This window comes from Antedon bifida, chromosome 5 (assembly GCF_963402885.1).
Source record: "Antedon bifida chromosome 5, ecAntBifi1.1, whole genome shotgun sequence".
NCBI lineage: Eukaryota > Metazoa > Echinodermata > Crinoidea > Comatulida > Antedonidae > Antedon > Antedon bifida.
In genome coordinates this window covers 22,681,440-22,691,243 of record NC_136230.1, presented here as the reverse complement: position 1 = coordinate 22,691,243, position 9,804 = coordinate 22,681,440, and the positions used below count along the sequence as shown (strand labels likewise).

Here is a 9,804-nt window from a genome sequence, read left to right as displayed (position 1 = left end):
AAGTATTAAATGTGTCAAAGTGTCAAAATAATATTCAAGATACAAGAAAACAGTGAATTTTAACGTAGCCATATCACTTTAGCCATAATTATGTAATCATTTTTGTCTATGTTAATAAATATACTGTAGAAATATTGTTCTTGTTCATATTTTACCTACCTAATGCCAGCAAAATTCAGTTAATTCATTCACACACTAAAGGACCCACTGCCAGTGTACTAATAATAATAACCCCAGGACCAAATCAGGGAGAGGTCCAACTAGTTTACTCTCTTTAGATCAACAGTCATCTTCTTAATATACAGTACCATGACAACCATTAGAAAAATATCCAATGAGTGCCACTCTCCCATTAAAGCAACATAGCTATCCAGGCAGCAATGACTGCCACTCTCCCATTAAAGAAACATAGCTATCCAGGCAGCAATGAGTGCCACTCTCTCATTAAAGCAGCATAGCTATCCAGGTAGCAATGAGTGCCACTCTCCCATTAAAGAAACATAGCTATCCAGGCAGCAATGAGTGCCACTCTCCCATTAAAGCAACATAGCTATCCAGGCAGCAATGAGTGCCACTCTCCCATTAAAGAAACATAGCTATCCAGGCATCAATGAGTGCCACTCTCCCATTAAAGAAACATAGCTATCCAGGCAGCAATGAGTGCCACTCTCCCATTAAAGAAACATAGCTATCCAGGCATCAATGAGTGCCACTCTCCCATTAAAGAAACATAGCTATCCAGGCAGCAATGAGTGCCACTCTCCCATATGAGTGCCACTCTCCCATTAAAGCAGCATAGCTATCCAGGCAGCAATGAGTGCCACTCTCCATTAAAGAAACATAGCTATCCAGGCAGCAATGAGTGCCACTCTCCCATTAAAGAAACATAGCTATCCAGGCAGCAATGAGTGCCACTCTCTCATTAAAGCAGCATAGCTATCCAGGCAGCAATGAGTGCCACTCTCCCATTAAAGAAACATAGCTATCCAGGCAGCAATGAGTGCCACTCTCCCATTAAAGCAACATAGCTATCCAGGCAGCAATGAGTGCCACTCTCCCATTAAAGAAACATAGCTATCCAGGCATCAATGAGTGCCACTCTCCCATATGAGGGTCACTCTCCCATTAAAGCAACATAGCTATCCAGGCAGCAATGAGTGCCACTCTCCCATTAAAGAAACATAGCTATCCAGGCATCAATGAGTGCCACTCTCCCATTAAAGAAACATAGCTATCCAGGCAGCAATGAGTGCCACTCTCCCATTAAAGCAACATAGCTATCCAGGCAGCAATGAGTGCCACTCTCCCATTAAAGAAACATAGCTATCCAGGCATCAATGAGTGCCACTCTCCCATATGAGGATCACTCTCCCATTAAAGCAACATAGCTATCCAGGCAGCAATGAGTGCCACTCTCCCATTAAAGCAACATAGCTATCCAGGCATCAATGAGTGCCACTCTCCCATATGAGGGTCACTCTCCCATTAAAGCAACATAGCTATCCAGGCAGCAATGAGTGCCACTCTCCCATTAAAGCAGCATAGCTATCCAGGCAGCAATGAGTGCCACTCTCCCATTAAAGCAACATAGCTATCCAGGCAGCAATGAGTGCCACTCTCCCATATGAGGGTCACTCTCCCATTAAAGCAACATAGCTATCCAGGCAGCAATGAGGGTCACTCCCCCAGTAGGGGCTAATTTGATGAATGTTGCATCACTTGTGATTGCATAGTAATACATTGTTCCACAAAACAGGGTCATTCCAGTCACCATTAAACCTCCAACCTGCAATTATGTTAATTAATTATGATTAAATTACAGGTATTTATTAACACAGCTTATGTTTAATGATAATTAAACTAAATGTATAGTCAAGAGTCATGAATATAAAAGAAAGACTAAGATTGATTGGTACATTGAATTAGAAAACAAATTTTTATAAAATATAATTTTTTTAAATCCGACAACACTGAAAGTATAATCATCACACTTAAACCCTTTTCACATCTGCAACCAGGTTTGATCTGGTTTATTACATGTTTTCATACATGCATAAGCAGGCGCATAAGTTGTTAAGGTGTGAAAAGGGTATAACTTATTTTGGAACACTGAGGAGAGCTCATCTTCAATTCAATTCTGGCTTACCACATTTGGTCTACGACACATCGGAACACCAAGTAGAGCCAGGGAGTGGTAAAAATGATACCGATTTGCAGAGTCAAATGCCTGTGGAAATATATGTAATCAATTAAAATGTATTCTCTTTCTGTGTAAGTTACAAAATCAAATGCTTGAGCAGAGATAGACTTGCCCCAAGTCTGTATTAATTGTCTTTTTTTTTTAGGTGATCATTTAGAATAAAATGATCACCTATTGTTATTGTATAAAATCTTTATTATTATTTTTTTTCTTTTTTTTTTTCTTTTTATTGTTTCTGTACACTATTTTGTGTAACAATTATCTCAAAAAGTTTAATGTCAATGATGACAAAAATTTCAGAATATCTTTCAAATAATATAACTTAATCCTAATAAGCTTTTCAGCGTGATCACTCATCCGTGACGACATTTATACGCCATTTTGCGAAATCACATTATCAATCATATCTCCATAATTCATTATCACATATAAATGAAATTCACTACACGTAAACTTCAGATCAAGGGTAAAAATATTAGCAAATAAAAACGCACGCGCACGTAGGTTCATGCGCGTGATATCGCGCGTTAAAAATTTAAAACGCTCAAAATTAAGTTTTGATCAATTTAGAGCATGAATTAGGCCATTTGCGTGTTTCAAAAAATTACTGCGCAAAAATGCGTTTTTGCGCGCGCGATACTTAAAAAGCGTAAAAAATATGAATTTTTTTTACAAATCTCATTCTACTCACCATCCTTAGTACATTCACCAAATTTGAGTCAGTTCCGACTTAAAATAACGCTATACGAGCACGTTAAAAATGACAAAATGCGCACATTAATTTTACAAAAGTTCTGAAAATGGTGAAAAATAGGTCTTTTTTAAAATGAAAATAATTCTTCAGAATGCAAGATGACCCCCGATTTTTTTAACTTATTCTGGAAGCCATTGAGTTGTAGATATGAATTCATGTACACATTTTACGTACAAAATGTTTTGACGTCATCAAATGGCCACTTGAATTTAAAAATTAGGATTTGTTATCTTTTTGTGTAGATTATCACATTCAACAGAGCGCATCTTGGTTATGTGTGCTCGAATTTCGCACAACTTTCAGTATGTGCTTGCTTAATTAATTATCTTTATCATGAGTTGACACTATCTTCATTTTAATGACGTCATCATGCGTAAAAACTTGAATAACGTAGGCCGTGTAATTTCACCTTCGCAGTAAATTTGAATATCTTACAGCTCTTCAGAATTGAAGGTTACCTTGATGATTATAATTTATTATGAAAGCTGATGAAATGTAGATATTAATTCATATAAAAATTAAGCCTATCGGATGTTGTGACGTTAACATATGGCCAGTTGAAGTGAAAAAGTATTTTTTTCATATTTTTCGTCAAAGTTATACACAATTCAAAGAGCGCGCACAGAACTTCTACGTGCCAATTTTTTTTCCAAATCTTATATTTTTTTGCTCAATTAATTATCTTTCGAAATTGTCATCTTAAAGTTTAGTTTAATAACGTCATCATGCCAAAAAATTAGAAATGTGTGTCCCGTAATTTCACCTATGCTACACTGTATATAGATATACAGTATATACTGTACATATTGTATATGGCATATAGGCACAACTCAGCACTATAAGCATATAATAGGATGGCATACATCAACATTTTCCGATCGTATGTTAACGTACGTGCATGTTTAAAAAAAATTAATTTCAGTAAAATGATAAAAATGATCACCTATAATTCGTCAAAGTGACGAATTAAATTCTAGTTATTTATTTGTTTTTATTTCGATTTTTGTCTGAAACCAACCTCAAGTAGTATACGTATGAAACGCCATATGTGCCAAAATATTTATCTTTTTACTAATAATATATTAAAACAAAACGTGTAGAGAATGCTGAAAGAATGTAGGGTCTAACTGTATATGAAAAAGATGCACTACTGCTGCACACTTATAAAAACAATCCAACTTACAACCATTTCATGTTCTTTGCCTTCTTTGGTTTTCAATACTGAAAAGGATAAAGTATTTTTAGTAAAATAAGGTGTTATGTTAAATTGTTTGACAGTATGTACACTATCTAGTTCTAACAAGAATTTATCGTTCGAAACATCAAAAACTCAACAGTTCTTTTCAGAACTACGTACAGTACATGGATGATGTACCGCAAGCTTTATATTTATATCAACATTTGATTTTTGCCATGCAAACCTTCATTCAAACAATACAGTATTATAATAATAACATCTGATTTTATTTAGTTTACGGTGGTTTGTGTGGATTAAACGCTAGCACATCATTTCTTTCATTCTTCATGTATTGTATTGGTTGGAGTTAATAATAATAAAAAAACGAAGTAGCCCTGATGGTAGGAAGGAGTAGGCCTGTATGCTACTGCATTATGAGGCTATATATTAAAAATGCATGGGACCGGCCCTGCCTGTATTTAGGGCCCCTAAAATAGGGTGTCTAGACTAAAGTCTAGCCTAGCTAGGTAGGACTTACAATAGGACAGGGCCTGCCCTAGCTAGGCTAGCTCTAGTTTTCACGTAACGTAAGTTTTTTTTTCTTAATAATCTTTTTAACATTTCAACGAAATTAATAGTACCATGAGCGCCATAGGTACCGAGACCAATTGCTGAGGCCCCTGATAAACCTGCAATTCTGACGAACAATTTAGTAGTTGAAGCAGCAGCCATGATGATTTAACTACAGTATTTGTTATGATCACGTGACTGTACAATTTTTTTTGATCACCTGATCTTTAAAATACCGGCAGGAAGAGGCTGCAGATTCGCTTGAGATACTTGAATTGACCGAGAGGAGAGAATAATTTTTAAAATGGTTATTATCCACCCAGGACATTTGTTTGTTAGATTAGCAGGTGTTTCTGGTGCAATTGCTGTCACCTTAGGTGCATACGGAGCACATGGTATGTAGGCCTAATAATAGTATATTTTAGGCCTAGCTAGCTAGGTAACTTTATCATGCCAGTCAGCCGGTCTTAGTCATAGACAGAGAAGATACGGTACCGTCCCATCATGAGCCAATGCAATTATATTATAATTCCAACAGACCATAGAGTTATACCTCCATGTATGGACCCGTTCTTTTCATTACGCTTTTACCCATGTGCTGTAGTTCAATCTCGTGTAGACCTCCTACAATGTAACTAACTAATAAACGGCTCATTTTCATTAATATTAGACTAGAGACTAAACTGTTTTGGTGCCGCTCTGACTACTCTACCAAAACAAATACATAGGGCGTATCCACTTAACCCCTGTTGAAATAATTCATTAATGTGCTACAGCTTATATAGTGATAGATGATAGCATATACAATACAATATACATCGTCATAGCATACTTAATGCATGGCTCTTCTCCTCAAACTAATGCCATAGGCCTATTTAGGCCTACTGACGCAACATTTTAAATTCTTCTTATTTCACAGTACTAAAGAATAAAGATGGAAATGAACATAATAAACAAGTATGCAAACTTAGATATTTTAAAATTAAATATTGAAATAATTTTAAACATTTTTTTAACGTGCCATTTTAATGTCAATATAGACTGTTTTTAAAATGGGTTTAATTTGATCATAGGCATATTCAGCAAATTTACTATTTAGTTCACATTGTTTTTTGTAGGCATTGTATTTGTCGGCTTTGTATTATTATTATAATATATATTTTACAATTTTTGTCTCTGGGACAAGAATATTATATATTGCTTGTGTACTGAAACTTTTAATGGCGAATAAATGCGAGTTGATGACATTCGATTCTTTATCCGATCCTTTTGTTGGCAATTTATAGGTATTTGACACTGCAAGTCGATATCATTTCTATCACACTTTCGCACTGTTAGCAATGCCCCTCTGCAATAGACCAATGTTGGTAAGTAAAAATTATATATAAATATTCAATTCAATTCAATTCATTTATTTTCCAGAAGACATATAATACATAAAATACAAACACAAGAAAACTAACACCAGTCTGGCAGGACGTCGCGATCAGACGCGAATGAACGTGACCTCTTGATCACTGACTGTCGGTTGAATGTGTTTATTAATTATCGTGTATGTCAAATATATAATTTCATCCCAGATGCTGGCCAAAACCAACTTTTTCAAAATGTTTTTGGTCTGGCTTTCAACAGCGAATCTTATTGTGAATAAAACATATTCAAGTAGTCAATATTATATGGTCATAATTATAACATGGACATTTTATAGTTTAGTTGGATCGTAAAAAATGAACATGGTGTTGTATGATGAATGTTAGAAATACATAAGACAAGTTCCTCCTGTAAAAGACAGCGAAGTATTTGACGTCATCATGTCACATCTTGGCAGTCGGCAAATTGATGTTGGATCACGGACCTATATACATTAATTTAATTCATTTTAGGTTGGATTGGGTTTCGCCGGAAAACATGTGGGTAAAACAACAGAGTTAGCCAACGTTATATCTCACTTTATTCTCAAATGTTCTCTTCATAGGCCGGATCACTGATGGCTATTGGAATGATGATATTCTGTGGAACGTGTTATTACCAAGGACTAACCGGGGATTCGTCTCTTGTTCGGCTGACTCCATGGGGTGGAACAATTCTAATCATATCCTGGTTATTTATGGCTATTTAACGTCATTTCTTGTAACTAGAGCCAACGTTATTATTGCATCATTTCATTTGATTTGAAGATTTTATAAAAGGAAATTGTCAGTGTGACAGGCCGAGACACCGTCAAAACGTTTGTTTAAGAAAAAAACAATAAATAACAAATATTACAGAAAAAAAGATATATATAGTCACTGAGGGCGAGTGGTGTCATATTGGCTATCCGTATTTTTACTTGATTTTAAATAAGTTAGGCATACAGTATAGTTACTTACAGTAATTAAATGACCCATTGTAGACCGGAATATGTAGATAGGCCTACCCACTTTTTGTTATTCACAATATTTTTGAGATACGAAAAAAAATATACTCATGGTTTATAGAAGTTGATGTATTTATCTTGACAAATTAAAGATGGCTCATGTGTATCAGTAGGTTAACCCCTCTCCCTTTATAAAATTAACAGCGAATTTGCTTTTTCCGTGGTTAGAGATAGATTCTAAAAATACCGTATACACTTTAAAAACAATAACTTAGAACTTGATTGAATGAAGATTTATTTATAGATTGAATAATTGCCATCCGATAATCTATGAATTAATATCTACACAAAATAATCTTCAATGTTATAAAAATAACTAGGCAGTTACCCGTGCTCCGCACAGTCTTTTTTGCCTTAATAATGTGTGATTATTATACTAATTCGCATGTGAGGTGTAAGTATAATAAAAGTATTCTGAAATTAAGCATAATTTTTTTTGAATTACAACCAAATATGAGAGCCAGTGGTAAACCAATTCTATTTCGTAATGCGTTTTGTCGAATTGTTTTTCTTATTGATTCTTTTAGTTAAGCATCGGTTCTATGGTGTAATGGTTAGCACTCTGGACTTTGAATCCAGCGATCCGAGTTCAAGTCTCGGTAGAACCTCTGATATTTTGTTGGTCCTGCCTTTATTTAAAAAAAATAATGAAGTATGATGTTATTCTTTTTCAAAAGAATTATTACAACCAAATAGCGGCAGTGATCAACAAAATTCTATTTCGTAACACGTCTCGAATTATGTTGATGATTTCAAGTCTCCGATGTTTTAACTAAAACGTTTCTTCTTGCTTACGTGCATTTGCTTTAGTTTAAAATACAATCTTCAATGGATAACAAAAACATGTAAGTAGACCACCAGTTGTTGCAGCACACAGCGTGTTGCTCTAGCTGAATACATGAAAAATCTAAGGCACATTGTCTATAGGATGGATCACCATAGCAATAACGCGCAAATTACGCCCGCGTAGACAATGCATTGTGACGTTTATTCTATATCTAAGGTAACCGTAGAATAAACGGACGCCATTTTCTGTTTGATATTTCTCACAGAAAGCTTATTTCAAAAAAGCTCTTAAATTATTTGAATATTATCGATATATTTTTAATATCATACTAAGAAATATGATCGGAAGTAACAAGAAAATGATCAAGAACATCTTTAATGGTACAACTACTTCAAAAGGTAGTGAACAATATCTTAAATTGCTAATTTTAATATACAATTTTTGTAGCCACCACTCACTGATTTAATTTCCAACATCGGTTCATACGTACCGTGCCACTACTAGGCCTAGGCCTAGACGCCCTTCGGAGGTTGGCACTCAAACTCACGCCCGCACCAAAAACACCCCTCGCCCACAGCCCCCATATCCCCGCCCTCCAAAATTTACATTGGCATGTGTTGTATATACTGTATATAGGCCTATACCAACTAGGCCTAGCCTAAACAATGCTCAAAATGTGTATCAATTATTATTATTCTAGGCCTAGCCTAGGGCTAGGCCTATCAATTTTCAAAATTATGATTTACATCATTGGCATTGGTTATTGACATTGATTATCCATGCAAGTTTGGGTTTTTAAATTAAAAAAAAAAATTATAATTAGCCTGACCTAGGCCTACGTTAAAACTATAGTCTTAAACATTTATAATAAATTGATATATTGACATGTGACAGATTCTGGAGAGTTCCGTGATGTTCCTTCAACGGATGATGGAAAGTCACATTCTAATAATGCCCTCAGAAAGAAGCGAAAATGGCGAAACTTAAAGCCATTAACATCATCAGCCATAAGCCACAAAGGTCCAATCAAAATCAAGCGACCATGGCGGGAAATCAACATTACCAATGAATTAAGAAGTTCAACAACTAAACTGAAGGTGAGTGGTTTTTAGCATGCATTCAATTTTATAGAAAGATTGTACAGTCGACAAACAGTAAGAATGTTTCCCAAATGTGGAACATTATTTTAACATAAGGTTATATACTGTAAAAAGTTTTATTTCCATTGTAATTCTTAAAGCTTTAAATGTCTTATTAGTTAATTTATTTAAAGGTTATTTAATAATACATAGAAAATACAATTGAAAAAACATGTAAAATAGAAAAAAAAATGTTTTTATTGTAGAAAAATGAATCTATAAGTCATGTTGTTGAAGAAACATTAAAGATGTACCGAGCAGCTTCTTACAATATTGACGACTTTCCACAACTTTCTGACAGTAGGTTACAGTAAAGTCTTTATAATGTAAACTGTATTTGTATAACAATTATTATACTAACATATAATAATATATAATATTTATACATTTTGTTTTCATTGCTTATACAATCTACTACTGTACATTAGTCATAACTTTGATGGCGCCTTACAATGACATTTTTATTCCTTTTTAAATCATGGCAATTTAGGATATTTTGTTTGGCAGCTCCAATCTAATCTCGTCTCTCATGTGTAACTATCTTTTTGTACGACCAAAATGCCATTAAAAAAAAATTGTATATTTTAGGTATCCATGAGGAGAAGCCGAGTTTTGTCTACAGCGACGGAAGTGATAACAATTTATGTGCATCCTCTCGTTCGCCAGCTAAGAGTCTTTATGATGGTAACAATTTAAATGTAAAAAAAGATATAATAATTACAAATATAGTTCATCTTACTTTTTATTACAGATCTTTATCG

The 9,804-nt window shown here is 34.5% G+C and overlaps 2 protein-coding genes and 1 non-coding gene across 3 annotated transcripts; 2 read left to right on the top strand and 1 right to left on the bottom strand.

Annotated features, from left to right (window-relative positions):
• Nucleotides 1–9: 9 nt before the first annotated feature.
• On the bottom strand, nucleotides 10–4,930 carry LOC144841938 (transmembrane protein 256-like). Its single transcript, XM_078698242.1, has 5 exons — nucleotides 4,773–4,930; nucleotides 4,138–4,175; nucleotides 2,147–2,227; nucleotides 1,479–1,786; nucleotides 10–346 (listed from the first exon to the last, which is right to left on the bottom strand). The coding sequence occupies exons 1-4, from the start codon at nucleotides 4,861–4,863 to the stop codon at nucleotides 1,643–1,645; spliced, it is 354 nt and encodes a 117-aa protein (XP_078554368.1). The 5' UTR covers nucleotides 4,864–4,930; the 3' UTR covers nucleotides 10–346; nucleotides 1,479–1,642.
• Nucleotides 4,931–4,932: 2 nt separating this feature from the next.
• On the top strand, nucleotides 4,933–7,162 carry LOC144841937 (transmembrane protein 256 homolog). Its single transcript, XM_078698241.1, has 4 exons — nucleotides 4,933–5,096; nucleotides 5,621–5,658; nucleotides 5,988–6,068; nucleotides 6,677–7,162. The coding sequence occupies exons 1-4, from the start codon at nucleotides 5,006–5,008 to the stop codon at nucleotides 6,818–6,820; spliced, it is 354 nt and encodes a 117-aa protein (XP_078554367.1). The 5' UTR covers nucleotides 4,933–5,005; the 3' UTR covers nucleotides 6,821–7,162.
• Nucleotides 7,163–7,653: 491 nt separating this feature from the next.
• On the top strand, nucleotides 7,654–7,725 carry Trnaq-uug (transfer RNA glutamine (anticodon UUG)). Its single transcript has one exon. It is a non-coding gene; the product is annotated as a tRNA-Gln (tRNA).
• Nucleotides 7,726–9,804: the final 2,079 nt, after the last annotated feature.